Source organism: Megalops cyprinoides, chromosome 3 (genome assembly GCF_013368585.1).
Source record: "Megalops cyprinoides isolate fMegCyp1 chromosome 3, fMegCyp1.pri, whole genome shotgun sequence".
NCBI classification, from domain to species: domain Eukaryota; kingdom Metazoa; phylum Chordata; class Actinopteri; order Elopiformes; family Megalopidae; genus Megalops; species Megalops cyprinoides.
In genome coordinates, this window is record NC_050585.1 from 14068256 (window position 1) to 14087124 (window position 18869).

General features: G+C 42.7%; 3 protein-coding genes and 1 non-coding gene across 9 annotated transcripts in view; 3 read left to right on the forward strand and 1 right to left on the reverse strand.

Annotated features, from left to right (window-relative positions):
• The first annotated feature begins 27 nt into the window (after positions 1-27).
• orai2 (ORAI calcium release-activated calcium modulator 2) lies at positions 28-3899 on the forward strand. Of its 3 annotated transcripts, none has more exons than XM_036524872.1 (5): positions 28-148; positions 922-1012; positions 1453-1496; positions 1898-2133; positions 2712-3899. In XM_036524872.1, exons 3-5 carry the CDS (start codon positions 1460-1462, stop codon positions 3276-3278), a joined length of 840 nt encoding a protein of 279 aa, XP_036380765.1. In that variant the 5' UTR covers positions 28-148; positions 922-1012; positions 1453-1459; the 3' UTR covers positions 3279-3899. The 3 variants fall into 3 exon arrangements, with proteins under 3 accessions (XP_036380765.1, XP_036380763.1, XP_036380762.1); XM_036524870.1 differs by having other exon boundaries at positions 922-1003; XM_036524869.1 differs by lacking the exon at positions 922-1012.
• Positions 3900-8259: 4360 nt separating this feature from the next.
• Positions 8260-8357, forward strand: LOC118775825. Its single transcript, XR_005004889.1, has one exon. It is a non-coding gene; the product is annotated as a Z30 small nucleolar RNA (small nucleolar RNA).
• Positions 8358-11371: 3014 nt separating this feature from the next.
• On the reverse strand, positions 11372-13550 carry pex12 (peroxisomal biogenesis factor 12). Its single transcript, XM_036522985.1, has 3 exons — positions 13238-13550; positions 12376-12914; positions 11372-12131 (listed from the first exon to the last, which is right to left on the reverse strand). The coding sequence occupies exons 1-3, from the start codon at positions 13358-13360 to the stop codon at positions 11735-11737; spliced, it is 1059 nt and encodes a 352-aa protein (XP_036378878.1). The 5' UTR covers positions 13361-13550; the 3' UTR covers positions 11372-11734.
• ap2b1 (adaptor related protein complex 2 subunit beta 1) overlaps positions 13288-18869 on the forward strand; it is a 30911-nt gene continuing 25329 nt past the window's right edge. For 2 of the 4 annotated variants that reach the window (XM_036522983.1, XM_036522984.1), the window contains exons 1-7: positions 14989-15025; positions 15426-15531; positions 15869-16004; positions 16542-16787; positions 17041-17231; positions 17589-17810; positions 18201-18321. In XM_036522983.1, coding sequence (XP_036378876.1) covers positions 14989-15025; positions 15426-15531; positions 15869-16004; positions 16542-16787; positions 17041-17231; positions 17589-17810; positions 18201-18321 — 1059 coding nt within the window. Of the gene's footprint in view, positions 13340-13743; positions 13837-14966; positions 15026-15425; positions 15532-15868; positions 16005-16541; positions 16788-17040; positions 17232-17588; positions 17811-18200; positions 18322-18869 lie in introns of those variants that run through there. The other 2 variants (XM_036522982.1, XM_036522981.1) reach the window with 2 other exon arrangements.

Below are 18869 nucleotides of genomic sequence, written 5' to 3' on the forward strand. Positions count from 1 at the left end.
AATGCACGCAAAAAGGGGAGGGATAAAGGAACACAAATATTGCAGTCGACGTAGGTGGCAACAGCATCTCTGCATCTGGATATTTCGAGCAGGTGTGGTTCACCGGGTGTTGTAGATGAAACTCTCCCAAGGAATTTCTGGCCGTAAGGTAAAGGAAATGGAGAAGGCTATATGCAGCGAAAATCCACCATGTTACATCTTTCTTCGTAGCTAGCTGGGAATGGGTACCCCCAGTGAAATTCAGTGAAGATGTGGTTGATGAGCGCACAAAGGAAGTTGGCTCCGATTTCTTCAGTGTTAGGGAGCCACTTTGTTGGGGATGGATTTCGCCTTGAATTACAGTCTACAACATATATGATCTATTCACTTTTGAGAGAATTTAGCTAGCTAGCCAGCCAGCTGCAAGCTCTCGAATAAGGTTGCTTTATTTCAATTGTTGTCAAAGCCAGATAGCTAGCTAGCTGATATGTTACTGACGTGGCGCAGAAAACATTAAGAATTTAGCTCGCTAGCTAGACAGGTTACCCGTTTTAAAAGTCCGTCAAAGTAGCTAACGTTAGGTAACTGATGCGGATTTGAAAGATTTTGAACGTTTAAAAATGAATTGCTGTTGCGATGTAGCTAACATTAACTAGCTAGACTATGTGGTTAGTCTATCTAGATAACGCTGGGTAGCTAGCTAGCTGGCTGGCTATTAATCTAAAATTAGCTGACTAGCGAGCGGTCAGGAGCCAATTGCATGCACCTCGAACTGAGCATTTAATTGAATTAACTTCTTTGACTTGTCGGAAAGTACTAAGGTAGCTAGTTATATTAGCACTAGGTCGCTAGTTGGATGACAGTCAGCGCCTTCACTAGTTTGCTAGCAGTTTTTTTTCTACTTTTAATTATTTTTTTCCTTTTTGTTTTTGCTGTTATTAGTGAAGTCACACGGTTCAGTTGTGATTATACGAGCGCATTTTCACGTGGCCCTGGATCAAGCTTTGCCAAAACATAACTTACAGTAAGAAATGTATGATTTCTTGTTAATAAATTAATCATGTCTAATTTGTTTTCGACACGCTATCTTCTCTTTATGAAGAATGTTATATTCATAAATGTTGATCAGCTACACAACTGGCCATGATGTAGACAGTGCTACCGCTTGGCCAGCTAGAGAGATTATAGGGTATATTTAAATTTATAGTGTGGATAATAGACGTACATACTTTTACCTGCTTGATCCATGCTTTTGTTAATATGCTTATTGTTGTTGCTTGCAAGAATGAACACCTGGAAATTGTGCAAACAGGGTTCTACTGTGCAGCTAAGGAGAAATAAAGAGTGGTACAGAGACACAACATCTGCAGAAAGGGGAAGGAACACTGCAACTGTACACTGTTTTTTTTCTTATGGTTTTGGAGATCTTGCCTTTTTATAGTGTGCATACCATTATTTGTTTTTTTCTCATAGATGTGTGATGAAACCATCTAACAAAAAAGGGGAAGCCCAACCAAGTAAGTCTCCAGATGATGATGATCTCATTGAGGGTCACTTTGTAGAACACTTTGTGAAGCCTATATTGTAATTAACCTCCATTTAGCCATGTGTTTGGGTGTCTGTAGACCCTGTGGTATAGGTTTCCTGTCCACATTCTTCTGCTCTTGTTAAATCAATTTGCGCTGAGCTGGTGGAGCTTCATAGGAAGTGTGTTTACGTCTCAGTAAAAACTTGTTTGTTCTGAGTTCGCCTCAGGCATGTCACTGATAGCTAAATATGGCAATCAAATATTTAGCTTTAGCTTCCTGATCGCAGCACTGTGCTGCTTTCACTCAACAAAACGGGAGTTATTTCGGCTTGAGGGATTAAAAGTGAGAGGGCTTTTCCCGGCCCTCCAATCCTCTTTCCGTCCTCACAGTTGCCATGAGCAGTGAGCTGAACGTGCCAATGGGCTCGCCGGCCCCGGGGTGCACAGAGAGGGTGCAGGATGGTGGGGGAATGGATTACAGGGACTGGGTGCGCCGGAGCTACCTGGAGCTGGTCACCTCCAACCACCACTCGGTGCAGGCCCTGTCCTGGAGGAAGCTCTACCTGAGCCGCGCCAAGCTCAAAGCTTCCAGCCGCACTTCTGCGCTGCTCTCCGGCTTCGCCATGGTGAGTTCTGCAGTACCTGCCCAACCCTTAAGAGGAGGGGGAAGTGACCTTGATAACTGAAACTTTGTGGTACTCTGGCTTTTTGGCTTTTTTTTTTCTTTTTTTTTTTTTTTGAGTAAGCTGCAGTTGTCTAAATTTATGATCTCGCACTGCTGTTTGAAAGCTAATGGTCAAAACAGACATTCACAGGTTTTCTGAGCTGTGACATCAGATTAATACTGATTCAGTAATGAGTATATTCTTCGATTATGGGAGACGATACCAGCCACTTTAGACCAATTCACTAGTTTACAGTTTGATGAATTGTGATTCAGGACACTTTGACACAGCTCTGTATCAATATGCAGTAAAATTGCAAAAGTGAAGTTATAATGAACAGATATTGTGAGCATCACTTTACTTGCAATGAATACACTACTGTCACTTCTGGAATGTAAACAAGTAAATTCATTACACTTAAATTTGTACATGATGCACAAATTTGTGACATCATAAATATTTGTGCTGTGACACAGACAGACAGTATCGAATTGTCACGCTGCCGTTGGCTGTCGTGTCATGTGTCCATGACTCGTCAGGTGGCCATGGTGGAAGTGCAGCTGGAGATGCAGTACAACTACCCCCGTGTCCTGCTGATTGCCTTCAGCGTCTGCACCACGGTCCTGGTGGCGGTACACCTCTTCGCCCTGCTCATCAGCACCTGCATCCTGCCCAATGTGGAGGCGGTCAGCAACATACACAACCTCAACTCTGTAAGCGAGTCGCCCCACGAGCGAATGCACCATTACATCGAGCTGGCCTGGGGCTTCTCCACCGCCCTGGGCATCTTGCTCTTCCTGGCCGAGGTGGTGTTGCTCTGCTGGATCAAATTCCTGCCTGTCGACTCAGGGAAGTCCCCCATCGCTCTGATCCGATCCAACTGCAGCACGCCGACTCCGCCGCCGCCGGGGCATAGCGGGTGGCAGGCGGCCCTGGCCTCCACCATCATCATGGTGCCCGTGGGGTTAATCTTTGTGGTCTTCACCATCCACTTCTACCGCTCGCTGGTCCGCCACAAGACGGAGCGCCACCATCAGGAGATTGAGGAACTGCACAAGTTGAAGGTGCAGTTGGACGGCCATGACCGCGGCATACAGGCTGTGTGAACCCCCCACCCCCCACTCCCGTTCTGCACTCCCTCCAGTTACACAGAATCTCAGCCTGTGCAGACCTGTCTCCCAAAGCTCTGCGTTAACCGGGACACCTTCCAAATCCATTTCCGCTCTAATAAATGTTGCTTAGTGACTCCCTCTTTTCATGTTGGAGGTCTGAGTTAATCTCAGCCCTTGGCTCGCAAGTTCAGCTCCCAAGTGTTGCGTGTGCTTCAGCTAGAATATGGTCCCTCTTTGTGAGATGTGCAAGTCCTAATGTCTGGTGTATGTGCTGTCTTTGGAAACAGAAACATTTTTTAAAGCAAAAGAACGTTTACAGGCAAATTTCAAGGGCTATTTTGATATCAGTTAAATTTGCTTTTGAATATTTTGTTTTAAACTTTTTCCACTTCTGTAATGGCATCCTCTGCCCTCCACTCCTTTGTTAAAACATATGTAAACTAAGAAGGTGGGTCTCCAGGTTTTGAAATCTGAAATCCAAATCAGAAAGGGCGCCTTTCACTTTTGGGTATTTCTATGGTGTGATGGTTAGGACACAACACAACGCTGCTTCTTCGAGTGAGATTTCACTAAAATCCAGATATATAACCAGGCAACATGTTAAAAAAAAAAAAAATCACAGCAACTTGAAATGAATCTGCACCACGGCCCAGTTGTAGTGTAAAGGTGCAGACATGACAAAGTTCAATAAGTAACACAAAGGATCTCACCCTCAAAAAGATGTAAAACTTCAACAATGCTGACAGAGAAAAATGCTATATTTGACAGTTTTTTTTCATGTTTGATTAAATTTAATGCTGATTTATGTTAATTGAACTTTGTTTAATGAAATACAGCATTTTTGGCATATTTGAAATTTTTACTTCTTTTTGAGTGTGAGTTCATGTTGCTTATTCAACATGAAATGAAAGCTATATGTGTTGCTCTTGTTTGAGATGCATACGCATTATACTGTATGTCCAGTGTTCAATGGTTTGTACCCAGTATGGAAGAAAAGGTGGACTGTGAGATAAGATGAGCCAAAAAATGAGACCAAATCATCCTGGTCTTGTTGACTTGGGGTGCAAAAGCATTACCTTAGTCAAAATGACCCTATTTTGCATTCATGCATTTATTTGTGACCACACCCTTAGTGACTGTGTACATGTGTCAGGTGTGTGAGTTCCAGAAGGGTGGAAGCTAAACAAATAAATCAAGCAATGCAACATCATTTTTATTGTACACAAAAAGTGTAGCAATTCCATGTTTACTTCCATGTGACAACTTGACAAACCTATTTAGACATGAACCAGAGATGAATTCCATAATAAACTATACTCTGCATGGGGTTGAAACAGTTCTGTACTTGAACTTTAAGTCAAGTCTGTTACAGGCAAAGGCCTCCTAATTCTAACGTTTTGTCTATGCAAGTCATTTAGTTGTTGTTTTTTTTTTTTTGCACAACACTCAGTTCAGGCTTTAAATTTACCAAACTGGGGAAGAAACAGCAAAAAAAAAAAAAACTTGCATAAATTTATTTAACGTTTTCTCTGACACAAAGAGGAAAAATGGTTCTTGGGGTTGTCCTCATGTTTTATGTTGGCTGGTTGAATGCTTTTCAAGTGCATATTTTTAAAAATGTTTTCTATTTTAACATTTTTAAGTGTTTCAGTAGGTTTGCTTATGGGTAATTTCCACTGATGTTGTTGAGATGGGCTTAAATTAAACTGGGTAAGATCTTTACAGTTACATTTCATAGGCATGTGTGTGCTGTTGGTGTCTCGGTACTACAAATTGACCAAGATTAATAAGTTATAGTATGTTAAGGATGTGTAACTAAGGATATGTCAACACAGGTCAGTCCGCACTCATATTACACCAGATGGTGTAATGGTATTTTTTTGCCCGCCCCTGCATATTTTTCTACGCTGCAAACAGCAGCGCATTTCCCATGTGAATATGTTTCCCATGCAGATTTTTTTCCACAACAAAATTTTTTCACAAAAGTTTATTGCTCTGTGCACATTGACTTGCATTCAGCTAACCAAGATTTGTTCAGATGGTTGTGAATTTTGAATATTACTGAACTTCACCCATGTCATATTTCCTGGTGTTGCAAATTCTGAGGAGGCAGCAAAAAATAACAACCCAGGGTTTGTTTAAATCATAGCTGTGCTCTTCGTCAGTGGAAGTGAACATTTCATGCAGTTTTATGAGCCGGTAATGGGTGATTAAAGAGAGTGGAAAGCGATATATGGAGGATATATCCTTGTCATAATTAAATACAAAAAAACATGTCTAAATCAGTTACACAAGTATTAAATACAATACACATGTATTGAGAGATTCAAATTCAAAGATGATTTGCGTTTCGTTGGCCATTAGTGAGTCCCATTTATTAGCATTTATCAGTGTGTTGTTTTTTTTTCTGAGTGCTTTGCTTTCTGCTGAGGTTGCCTCAGTCAGACAAAGTCTTTGGGAGGGGCTCGGGGTGTGGTCACTGGCTGAGGGCTGAGTAGTGTGGTTATACCATTTTACCAAGGAGAGTCAGGTCAGCAAGGTGAAAATTGAACTGGACTGGAACTGGTCACACGTATTCTACCTTGGTTAGCCCCCTTTGGCTATTATGCTCTGTTTATGAAATAAGTGTAAAGCTGGCTAGTGTGAGTTTATTTGCGGTTAATATGTAATGGTAATATCCTACACGTTGAATGGCTATAATATAAATTCTGGCTTTCATGATGTTTTTAGTAACGGCGAGTTCTTTTTTCGTTCGAACTGTGCCAACGTTTAACCGCTTGTGGGGCAGGCTTGCTAACTGAATTAGACCATTTGATCCAGAATGATCACTGCTTTCCGTTTGAATGTTACAGTTGTAACATTAAGACATCTGTCTAATATTATACGGTGGTGGTATATATGGGAGTCCCCCAGACCTATTCCAAATGTGTGATTGACAGAAGCAGTCTCATCCGAAAGCAGTGCACTCAGAGAAATAGAACATGTTTCAGTGAAAACATTAATCACTTAGACTGGAAAAGAAATGACCACCAAAGAAAAACAAATTTGCGCAACTGGTATTGTGAAGCGTGCATCGTATTTCTTACTTTGCGCATAAGAGTTAAACATGAAAAATACTGATTTTATTCATTTATGTAACATGTTATGGCATGGATAATTCTCCAAATCGCGAAAATGTTGCCATTTTTCCTTTTCCTTCTGTATAGAAAACGTAGTTATGAGGCCGACATTCCAATACCAATGTGACCAAGATATGCATGAAGTGAGAGGGAGAAGCTGAAGTGCTCTTGTAGTCTAGTTTTATCCTTGGAGGCCAGCTGCGAAATGTAGTTCGCTTTTAGATCCGAGTACAAACTGGGGACATATTTATGCTTTCAGAAGTTTTACTTTTTAGATTGATACATGTTACCAAGATGATGTCTGCAGATATGACCTATGAGCTTCGGATGAAGCATCGCTACGTTGATTTTTTAAGTTAAAGTCAAACCGCTTAGCGCAAACGCTCTCCTACAGAATTCAGGAACAGTGCGAAATGGCTGTTTCTTAGACCTAAAGAATCGCTTATTTATTGTCTTCGTGTGTCCATGGAGATCTTTTTGAGCACTTGGCTTTTTAAGAATAAAAATTAATGTCATTTTTTGTCAAATTTTGATAATGATGTATAACATTGTGCCACTTATTTTAGATATTAATATATAAATGTAATGTAGGCCTACGTCTGCTCACTGAACTGAATCTGTGTACATGTAACAGTTATTAAAACAAGTTCTGTGTAATAACGTGGCTTTAGATTTTTTCCTTCCCATGGATCAGTTTGTTTCAAAAGGCTTAATGACATTAAGAATTTATTAATTCCCCCATTTGTTTCAGATGGGGTAATTTGTGGTTTTTATTCCTTGTCCAGCTAGAGCACTCGGTACTTTTCTCAAGGATTATGCAAACAGCTGTTTGTGTTTGCCGTTTATACGAAATATCGCCAATGCAAATTATTTGCCTACAATGCCGCCGTATTTATTAATATATGTTGGGGTAGTTCAGAAAATGCTGTGTGCATGACCGTGTATAACTATTAATTAAATGCAAGATGGTGTAATGATTGTTGATGTTGTGTGTTTATGATGGGTTATAGTGTTTCTGATGACCACTGCAAACGATCATATAACAGAAATGAAAAAAAAAAAAGTTTCTTCAGTCCGAGGAAGAGAGACGGTAAATAGTAGTAGCCTAATACTAATTTGAAAGTTGGCACGAAGGAAGCGTTTTGGGGGTAATTCTTACGTCACGGGGTGTTAATTGTTAATTAAACAATCTCACGCTGTAGCTTTTGCAATAGCACACAAACTACAGACAATCTGCGCTGTTTCGCGAGCATAATCATTTACTCTATTTACGCATTGGTGTCAATTATTCTGTGAATTATTTGTTTTATTGTTAATCAAGGAGGATAAAGGGTAACAGGTTGAGTGATGATAGATTTAAAGGTAATGTTTCAGCCTCCCACCACTGATGTGACATCACACACTTAAAAAGTCAACATCTTTAACAACCCAACTCCAAATGACTTCAACTCGTACTTCCACTGTGGCGAACGTGATTATCATTAATGACCCTAATCACGTGTTTGGCTTACAAACCTCTAAAACAGCAGAAAGTGGCGGTAATTTTGAGGTTAGCCAAAGGAGAATTGTGAGGGGCTGACGAAAGAGACGTGTCTTCGGTAGGTTTATTAAAACCTGAGGAAGCTATTCAGTTGGCTACGTAACTGCGGCGTGTTATTTCTGTCTTCGCCGACGTGAGGCTTTGATAGAGAAACCATTGTCTGATTAATCAAAGATGCTGGGTGTCTGAGGCATGATCACAAAATGTCAGAGGCCATTGTAAGCTCGGAAGCATCGTCTGTGTCGTATTTTGTAAGGGTGCCTTAAAAAGCGACCGTGCTCATGAGAACTAGGTGCATAAATTGCTATTTTGATAGTGACGATGATGAGAGGAATATAATTCCCTGACTTGGTATTACCATCCTGTGATGGCAATGACCAAGGTGTGATTGGATTTAATCTTCTCTCTGAGTTGCTACTAGAACTTTGACTACGTGTGATTGACCAGCTCAACTGAACTGAAAGAACCAGGAGCACTCCGTGTGTGAGATTCTCAATGAACCAGTCACGTTTATGGATTTGCTCACCTATTTTAGACTTGAAATTGTACTTGTAAGTGACCTTGGGCCTCCAACTCACCTTCAACTGTTTAATATATTTATGTGCTTAGATTTTCTTAACATGTACATAATAATATAGACTACCATTACACCTATGCATTCTAATATGGATCCTTACAAGTTGCTGGATTTGGATCCGAGTAGGCATATTTGGAGAAAAAGGATGCCTTTGTGACGTCTTGTATAATTGTCCAAAGATGCACACAGAGTCTTAGCCTGTTGTAATTGTCTAGTGTCTGAATGGAAATCTTTAACCAAATTAGATTTTGGCAGTGGACTGTAAGGGAACCTGATTCAAGGTAATCTGCAAGCATCCACCCCCCTCACTTCCATTAGAAACATCTGTGGCTGGTTTAACCAGTTTGCATATGCAGTATCCCACTTGATCTTGTATAAAATTCCTTTCGGGGCCTGCAGTGGTATTCATGCTAGTGTTAGGGCTGACATTTGAGACGGATGGCTGTAACGAGGATCACAGCACTGGCAAGGCTGCAGCTATGTGGGGAAGAATTGCCTGGCTTGATATTGCCCTTCTACGGTCACACAAACCAAAGACAGTGGATTTAATCTGAGTTTCCTGCATGAGCTATGCAACAGTGGCTCTGCCAAAATGTTCCTTTAAAATTGAAATGGCTAACCCACTCTCCCAAGGGATTTTTTTTTGGGGGGGGGATCCTGTGTACAAAACTAACAAAAATGGAACTCCTCAGCTGCAGTTCTGCCCACATATTTTACAATTGCCATTTCAGTCCCAAAATGGTAGTTCTTGTTTGACATTTGACCTTTGGTTGCACTCTGTCTCACTCATGAAATGCTGGTTTAACTGTCACTGTTCTCTCTGTAAGGCTGGGCCAGACGGAGTCTTGATGTGGCGCATGAGAGTTTGGACGTGGACCAAAAGGGCCTCCCAGAAGGGTGGGGGGTGAGGGGCTGCAAGTCTCAATCTACAATCGAGTGGAAGGAAATGGCCTCTGCTTTAGATCCGTGTTAGGAAATGGGACAGATCACACATGCCGTTGGTGGAATGACCCTCCCAGTTGACGTGTTTGTGTTATGGATTGGGGGAATTTTCCTCTTTTAATGTCAACTATTCTGCAATAAATCCATGTGGGTGGTATGGCTGCGCTATAGACGTGTCATGAGCAACCAATATGGCATGTTGGTTGGGACTAGCTGCTAAATTTAATTTGCTGAGACGGTGTTTAATGAGAACTGCCTTTTTGGATAGTGAGATAATTGCAATGGTAAATATAGCTGAAGCGAATCCTGTTAAGTCTATTCTGTTAGAACAATTTAAATGCCTTCCAACACATCTGTGAGGGCACCGATCAACAAATGTAAATTGCCTTTGTTTGCGCTGATACAATGATCCCCCCTCTAGGCTAACTGGGGTCAATATGGAAATTTTTTCAAGTTTCTCAAATGGAGATTCTGAATTTAAGTAACAACATGGGTCCCTCTCTAACAGTAATTACTTGTACATCTGACTGCAAAATGCCTTTGCTGTTCACTGAATAAATCCTGTGAGAATACTAAATCCTGCAGGCTAAAAAAAGCTTTCCGGCCTTTTGACTGAGATCAAATTTAACTCTTGCTGCCGGCTATGGACATGGTTTATTTGTTTTTAAAAATTCCCTTCTACACAGCCAAGATTTAAAGAAAGTGGTTACCTGTATAATGAAGTAGCATTGATGCTGTCTACTGAAACCAATTTTAAAAAGTATTTCAACAAAATACCATAACTAAATACTTGATATAAATCAAAAATTGTTTGCTTTTGTCTTTGGATAGTCAGAGTTGATAGGGAATTGTTTCAGAGGACTGATGATGGACTCCACTTGAAGCTCAATTTTCTCACCACTGACTCCACTTGCTGCTGGTGCTGATGCTCAATATTTGCCTGCTGGGACACCATCCAGCTGGCTAGTATCTAATGATCTGGATGTGGAAGCTTCCAGTTTGCTTACACATTTACATTTGCTTTGCATACTGTGCTTCAATCTAAAATTTCCAAATGCTTGTGCAAATGTATTTTAAGATGACCATTCACTTGTACTTCAAACCTGATTCAAAAGACAATTTTATGGATTTAATGCAATAAATTACACAAGTCCTGTTTAAAGAACTGAAATTTAAATGGTTAGCTGGTCTAAAGGCTTTTTTCCTGCATGCATATACAGGACCTGTACTTAATTTACTGTAATACAATATTTTCCCTGTGTTTTGATAAATGTGGTATACATTATTAAAAACTAGTTTTGAAATGTTTCAAAATCTATAATTTAACAGGTAACACTTAAACAACATAGCAGGCCCATTCACTGAACCAGCCCCAGTGCACATTTAGTTTGCTGTGGGGGAAACAAAATGAAGGGTAGTCTATCAAATATCCACACACAGCTCTGCACTAAATTTACCTGAGTATGTTTTTTAATCCAAAGAGAGAACTCAGGTCTATTAGTACTGTGCCTGCTTTCAGACCCATCGGGGCACATATGTTCTTTAAAGGGAAATGCTCATTACTGGCCCTTTGCAAAAATGCCATAGTTACTGCAATCTGAGCTTTAACAGAAGCCAATTACTTAGAACATCTATGTTAAAAATGCCACTGACACTTTTATTCACAGCATATGAAGCTGCTGGTTAGCAGATCCAGCTATTACTCGAGACCTTAAAAACGCTAAGCATTTGCATCCTCAAAAAAGATAACCATTACCATTTCAGATGGAGCACATCCAATCAAAGTAATCACTACTGTGGAGGTTATTTTTCCCCACATACAACACATTTCAATATTCTCTATTTATTTTGATTTCAGTAAATATTTACAGTAAGTCAGAGTTAAAATGGAATGTTTCCACTGTCATACTTGCATGAAATGGCACTAGACGATCCACAGCATAGTCTGACAGAAGTACACTAGGCCAGGGCATGCGATGGGATATAAATTTCAAACATTTACTTAGAAAAAATAGTGTTAGCCCTTTACAAAAATGGAGCGGGACAGGATGATTTGAGTATGCTACAGAAAATCTCCCTTTGCCTGTGCAGACTGCATGGAGCTGGTTACATTCTCAGTGGATTCAGCTTCTGGAGAGCATCTTCAACTTTATTCTTTTTCTGAGAAGAATCAAGAGAACGCTAGGTGTGTTCTGAAAGGTCTGTGTGCCTCTGATAATGTGCACAGAGGGATATCAGAGAGGGCCAAGTCAGTGTTTGGGCTCCTGTATGTCTACCCTTCAGGTGAGTAGATCTTGATGAGATGCTGTAGTTCAGTGGGGTAGCCCGTCAGCGGACATTGCTGGTGGGCTTTGACGTACATGTAGACGCAGCGGTAACAGAAAACATAACCGGAAGTGGCCAGAGCAGTGTCATTGGCACGGACCTTATGGCAGAGGGGACAGATATTGTTTACGGCCAGTCCAGTTTGGTCCTGGAGCTGATCGAGGTGGAGTGGAGGGGGTGGTGTGGGGAGGGAGGTCAGGGACTTGATGGTGCTCTGGTTCTCTGAGGAGTACCACCACTCCAGGAACTGCAAGAAGAACACTCCGAGAGACAGACTGCTGGACAGGGACAAGGCCACTCCACCCACTGCTGTGGACAACAGCCGCTGGAGCCTCTGGCCAACACTGCAAGAGAGAGGAAGACGCTGTGTTAGAACAGGTAAACAAAATTAAAGACAAACAATGAGACAGGGGACCCTACACACATCTGGCAATGCTGCAGCATCAGATACTATATTGGGTTTACATTGTGTAGGTGTAAAACCACTGGAATTTTCCTTAACTGACCTTCCCAACAGACCTGGTGAGACTGGACAGGAAAAGAAAGGCCAGCTAAAACCCTGCACTAGTGAAACATCTCATTAATCACCTTTGGCTGGGGGCTGAGGAAGGGGCGCTGGGCTTCAGGTCCATGTTGCGGATGTCCTGTGCAGTGAGGTGCACCAGCCTGACCCCTGCCAGCCACAGAAGAGGTGAGTGACGTGACGTCCGGCCAAAGACATAGAGCAGCTGTTGGCAGAAGACCCAGCCTTCCCAAGCCATGCTGACGAAGGGATATGCAGCCAGGAAGGCCCTATACATCCGGTGCCAGGGTGACTGAGGCAACTGAATAGAAAAGTCATCTTCATCCCTCAGTCTGGCCAAAATTTTTTCCAGCTTGGCACGCAGGTAAGGCACAAGAGCTAACAACAGCAGTGAACGCCAGTGCTGCTTTCGGAGGAGCCCGAGATGCGCCGGCCGACCACGTCCTGACGTTACCACACGCTTCAAGCTATAGAAGTTCTCAGAAAATGAAGCACTTGTCCGCGACAAGAAATGGTGTTGCAGCAGCAAATCGAGAGTGGTGTAGATCTCATCAAACCACTGCCAAAGCAATCCATACCGGGCGGGGTTGGACTCTGCCAAAACCTGAAATAAGTAGATAGAGAAGTTGACAGTAATATCATACACACATCATAACCCGCTAAACAGCGCTTGGACCCCGTCCTCTTACGCAACACAGGAAATACCAAATTACGCAATACATTTTAAATGCAGTTTCTATTCCTAGTATTTACATCCATCTTTCCAGCCAGCTAGAAAACAACCTTACCAACTTGTCCCTATGATTTATTTAGCACCTACAACTTATCCTTTATGTCATCTGTATGCATGTTAAAGCAGAGAACGTAGGTCACCTGGCTAACTGATCACACTTTAAACGAACATAAAGGCGACAATTTTCAAATAACCTTCACTGCGTGTTGCAAGGCTGGCCTGACAGCGCCCATCAAAGAGTCCTGCGCGAGGACTTCGAAAATCGAGGGTCGATCGTCTGCAGGGGCTGTGGTGAGGTGAGCGCCCCTTTCCGCCATACCGCAGAGGTGACTTCCAACAGGTTTTCCAAAAGAAAAGCAGCTAGCTATGCTAGCTGTCTTAGCAGTATGAGTTAAAATGCAGCTCTCTGGCTACAGCGTTATGCTCTTAATCTCGAACTAACTGTAAAAAGCGTCAAGAGTTCTGTAGCTAAAACGATCCAATTCGACCTTGCTTTTAAGAAACACATTTTGATAGCGCATTAAAAATGTCGACATTTCTACACAAAAAAGTCTCTTGGTTTCGGTAAAACGTCACTGCTTCAGTCCCCATGTGTAAATGGTCCGGAAGGTGCGTTTTCCGGTTTATTTTCGTTCCCTTCCGGTGTAGCGCCGCTCCCCCTCCGCTACCCTTTTTCCTCATCTTGTTTTTCCGGGAGAGCTCCATCGTCCTCGGTTGCTCCGTCGCTGCGGTGAAGGGAGGCAAAATAGCATCTTTCGTTTGCGTCACACTGAACGACTTCACTTGTCTTGGCGTAAGTCCGTATAACCGTTAGCACAACACGCGTTGGCAAAAAAACACATTTTAAAAGTGTAGCTATAATGGGATATCATTTTAGGAAGAGAGGCCGTGTTTCCCGGTTCTGATATTTTTTCCCACATTAGCTGGCCAGCTAACGTTAGCTGTTTAGCTCGCTAGCTCGCTGTTTGAAAGGGTCACACCCAATGATTGACTTGCGTTACCCCCAGTTTAGAAATAATTCACTTGTATTTTTATTTATGAGGATGAGGAGGGCTAGTCGAGTGGAGTGTGACTGTGTGCTTTCATAGATTTTCTTTATGATGGGAAAAAAAGCTATACCGGAGTCTGCATTAGCTAGTCGGCTAGCTAGTCCCTATAGCTTTACATAGTGTGGGGGTGTTCATGACGTATCCTGCAATGTCGCCAGCTTCAGTGTTAAAATGTAGCCAACGATCTAATTTTTTAGGCAGTTGTGTCGTTTTTCTAAATACTTAAACGATTCACTGGCAAAGTGTTTTGACGAAAAGCCGACAGTTAGCTGAGGCCAAGCGTGCAAGACGTTATCTTTGGTCTTTAACCAATCCAGTCTTGAATGATGCCCATGTATAATCATCGTCTGTTTTCATTTTGCTAATCGCAACCACATTGCTTCCGAAAAATTCCTGACCGGCATATTTTACAACATAGGTGGCAGTCTTTTTGAAGTGTACTGTCTCCGGACATATAGAATAAATTATCTGTGCTATATGTTTGCTGTTGCAGAAAACATCTGCACTATTGTTCATACATACATTTTATGCAACAATGGCAATTTTACATAATTGACTCTGCGATAAAGTACAGTGCGCTACGAAGGGTTCTGTTTCTTTTGTAGGATGTCATACAGATGTTATGCATATGTATAGCGCAGTTTCTGAGACGATTCCTGCTTGATTTTACATTTTGAGTGAACTATTCACAGTGTTCCGAGTGCTTTTGTGACACGAAGCTGGAAACTTTAGATTGGTATCCATTAATATTGTTAGAAGTCTATCAAGGCCCACGGTTTTAACACGACGTCAGCTGTGCTGACAAATTGTTCTGTATGTAGAGCTGTATTAACTCACTGGGATATCTCCTGTTCATTTAATTCTTATTTAACAGCTGATCTGGAACGACTGTGACAATGACCGATTCAAAGTACTTTACCACAAACAAAAAAGGTGAGTACATCATACTATTGTGTGTGTTTTTGTGCATGTACACGTGTGCCTGTTTCTGCATACGTCATCAAGCGTCAGGCATATCTTTCATTAATGCATTTCATTGGTGTCATTGGAGTTGTCAGTTGTACTGTACTGTGCTACTGATGTATTGCTGTGCACATGTAAAAACTGGGACTCTTAGACTTTTTCTAGGTGATACTACATAATTTGGGTGCCTGTCAGCCTGATTACATACTCTATAGGAGTTTGTAGAACAAAATGGCCTGACAGTAGCAAAGACCAGTTTGATTGTGGTGGAGCCGTGTGTGAGAGTGTCTTGTGAAAGCCGTAATCAGTGCCAGTTCTGTTTGAGCAGTGGCTGAACGTCTGCTGATGCAGTGTCTGGGCTCTGTTTTAGGAGAGATCTTTGAGCTGAAGGCAGAGCTGAACAATGAGAAGAAAGAGAAGAGGAAGGAGGCTGTGAAGAAGGTCATCGCTGCCATGACCGTGGGCAAAGATGTCAGGTGCGACAGTTCTTCCGTCCTGAAGGTGGTGTTTTGCCAGCCTGGTCATGGGGGCACTCTGGTTATGCTGCTTTTTATTCCAGCCAAACTATTCATTAGCCACATTTGTTTGAGCTGTTAACTGAGGAATTATTTGGCATTGGCATTAGTTGATGTGTATCTGTTGTTGGATCCTTGTGAAAGATGTGATGCAGTCTCCTTGTTGCTTTTAAAGATCCATGTGTGATGGCCCTTAAAGTGATAGCAACACTGCAGCTGCTGCAGTTGGTTAGTTTGTATTGCTTCATTAGGCATTGTGCCTTTTCTAATGTGTGTGTCCCTTTGCTGTTTCCCTCAGTTCGCTTTTCCCAGATGTGGTGAACTGCATGCAGACAGACAACCTGGAGCTGAAGAAGCTGGTGTACTTGTACCTAATGAACTATGCCAAGAGTCAGCCCGATATGGCCATCATGGCCGTCAACAGCTTTGTCAAGGCAAGGCACTCTTTGCTCATGAAGACTTAAATAATTGCTGTAGTTGCTGCTTTTCAAGTCAAATCAGAGCAATCACACTTTTTATTTTGTTTTTTTGAAGAATGCTTTTTGTTGGCTCCTCTAAAATCTTTTAATTGAACTACTATATTTCAGAGGTCACTCATCACTGTATTGTCTTTTTAATTAAAAAAACATTTTAAATACATGTACAAGTAGACAAAAATTAAATTATACATCCAGTAAATAATGCAAACCTCAGATATTATATATATATATATATATATATATATAATTATTTTCATTTAATGGGTAGATGAAGTAAGTTTATAAATATTTTAATGAACAAATAGTCGAACTCAATTTAAACCATGGTGACAAATACAAGGCAGTCGGACAGTTCAATCTGAAATTTCATTTTGAGCTTGTTTTACAGTAGCCTGTGTAATTTATAGCCTTATCTTCAAGCCGCAGCAGGTACTGCTTTACTTTGGCTCTAAACCTCTGCCTTGACATGGAGTAAAACCTCCCTCTCCTCAGGACTGTGAAGATCCGAACCCCCTGATCCGGGCGCTGGCCGTGCGCACCATGGGCTGCATCCGCGTGGACAAGATCACCGAGTACCTGTGCGAGCCGCTGCGCAAGTGCCTGAAGGACGAGGACCCGTACGTGCGGAAGACGGCGGCCGTGTGCGTGGCCAAGCTGCACGACATCAACGCCCAGATGGTGGAGGACCAGGGCTTCCTGGACTCCCTGAGGGACCTCATCGCCGACTCCAACCCCATGGTACGCCACGTCCTCGCTCCTGTCGCGGTGGCGTAGGGTCAGGTGGTGTTTCTGCTTTCTATTCTGCGGAAATGTTCTCTCCCCAGGTCATGCTTAAGCAAAGGTGAAGGCAAGGGTTTGCATGCCGTGGAATTCCATGCCTTTGTGCGCACGCTTTAGTGTCCACCCTGTGGAGGGATGAAGAGTCAATGAGAAAGCAGCTTCTCTGGTATTTTTGCCCCTCGTGAGCTGAGCCCTTTCCGTGCCCCTGCAGGTCGTGGCCAACGCCGTGGCAGCTCTGTCCGAGATCAGCGAGTCGCACCCCAACAGCAACCTTCTGGACCTGAACCCCCAGAACATCAACAAGCTACTGACGGCCCTGAACGAGTGCACGGAGTGGGGCCAGATCTTCATCCTGGACTGCCTCTCCAACTACAACCCCAAAGACGAGCGCGAGGCCCAGAGGTCGGCATTCATACCCGCGTGACAGCGCTGTCTCCTGTGCTCATCCTCCTGCTCATCCTTAATCCCTTCTTCCTGACTAGATCTGAGTCCAAATGACTGTTCCTTAATTCTAAATCTCTAATTTCCTCTAACAATGCTCTTAGCATAGGAGGGCATAGTAGCTAGTATAAATCTATGTGCTGTATCTCATTTGAAGCAAAAATCTCTGTAAATGTCGACCTCTAATTTGAAAGGAGCGCAAAGAAACCATTATAAACCAGCGTTTTTCCTTTGCGCTTTTATCTTCATAATGTGAGTCTGGTGCCAAAGGGTGAAAAATGAACTTTTCCTGTGAGCTCTCCTCTCCCCTTCCTCCAGTATTTGTGAGCGCGTGACCCCTAGGCTGTCCCACGCCAACTCGGCCGTGGTGCTGTCTGCTGTCAAAGTGCTCATGAAGTTCCTGGAGCTGCTTCCCAAGGACTCTGACTACTACAACACCCTGCTGAAGAAGCTGTCCCCGCCCCTGGTCACTCTGCTCTCTGGGGAGCCCGAGGTGCAGTACGTGGCGCTCAGGAACATCAACCTGATCGTGCAGAAGAGGTGAGATTCTTCCCAGCTCATAGCCCTGCAGGGAAATGCCGCGCCACCTTTGGCAGCTCATCCAATCACAGTTCCCACAGCCTTTGCGTCCCCTGACCCGCTCAGTTCTGTGAAACCTGTTTTGCTTTGGAACATTCCCTGCACCCGTACGGCGGATGCTGCCATGGCAACACTGTTCAAACGAATGTATGTCCACATCCAGGTTCTGCCACTAGGTGACAGCATTCCTCTTACATCTCTCTCTGTCCACTCTGGTTCCTGCCGTCTTCTGTCAAACGCCTCATTCTCTTAAGTGCTAGAGATTTACTGGGTCCCGCGGGAGCGGCCTGACCAGTCGAAATCGATGTGAAGGAAATCGCAGCACTGCTCAGCTGTCTCTCCGTCTCTTAGGCCCGAGATCCTGAAGCAGGAGATCAAGGTGTTCTTCGTCAAGTACAACGACCCCATCTACGTTAAACTGGAGAAACTGGACATCATGATCCGCTTGGCCTCCCAGGCCAACATTGCCCAGGTACAGCGCCTGCTCAGACACTAGTTCTGTGTTCACACTGCAGGCTTCGTGCGTTTAATTTTGTGTTAAATTTTGAATTGTTATTCACGTTAAGATTTGTTTTTCTGACTACTCATATTCACTTTTGAAAGTGGCCCATATCCTACAGTGAACGAACTCTCATGAAATGTCACGCATGTATGTTTAAACAACAACAAAAGACGTCATGTCTGCTCAGTCACACAAACTTATAACAATAGTGACGTCTCATGTAGAGTGAACCTGTGTAATGTCAGAGTGAGCTGAGTAGTCCCTTAACCTAGGTGTCACCACTGGTTTGGGCTGCCTCTGCTGAGGTGCTGAAGTTCCCACACACTAACAATACAATCAAAGGTAATGGTAAGTTTGAATGGAGAACAAAACAGTCAACATTACTTGCATTTCAGAAGCACATCAATATTTTCTCTTTAAAGGTATGTAAAGGCACTGTATAACATTCTCTGAGAATATCAAATGATAAGTCTGAAGCAGTTCTACTCTACTCTGAACTCCAGCCCTGAGCACATATT

Bases quoted from the DNA above. Each gene is read 5' to 3' on its own strand.
- orai2 (XM_036524872.1), top strand. From the start codon at position 1,460: ATGAAACCATCTAACAAAAAAGGGGAAGCCCAACCAA. The intron at 1,497-1,897 runs GTAAGTCTCCAG...CCGTCCTCACAG, and splicing joins AAAAGGGGAAGCCCAACCAA to TTGCCATGAGCAGTGAGCTG. The intron at 2,134-2,711 runs GTGAGTTCTGCA...ATGACTCGTCAG, and splicing joins TGCTCTCCGGCTTCGCCATG to GTGGCCATGGTGGAAGTGCA.
- pex12 (XM_036522985.1), bottom strand. From the start codon at position 13,360: ATGGCGGAAAGGGGCGCTCACCTCACCACAGCCCCTGCAGACGATCGA. The intron at 12,915-13,237 runs GTTATTTGAAAA...TACTTATTTCAG, and splicing joins CCTTGCAACACGCAGTGAAG to GTTTTGGCAGAGTCCAACCC. The intron at 12,132-12,375 runs GTGATTAATGAG...TCTCTCTTGCAG, and splicing joins TCCTCAGCCCCCAGCCAAAG to TGTTGGCCAGAGGCTCCAGC.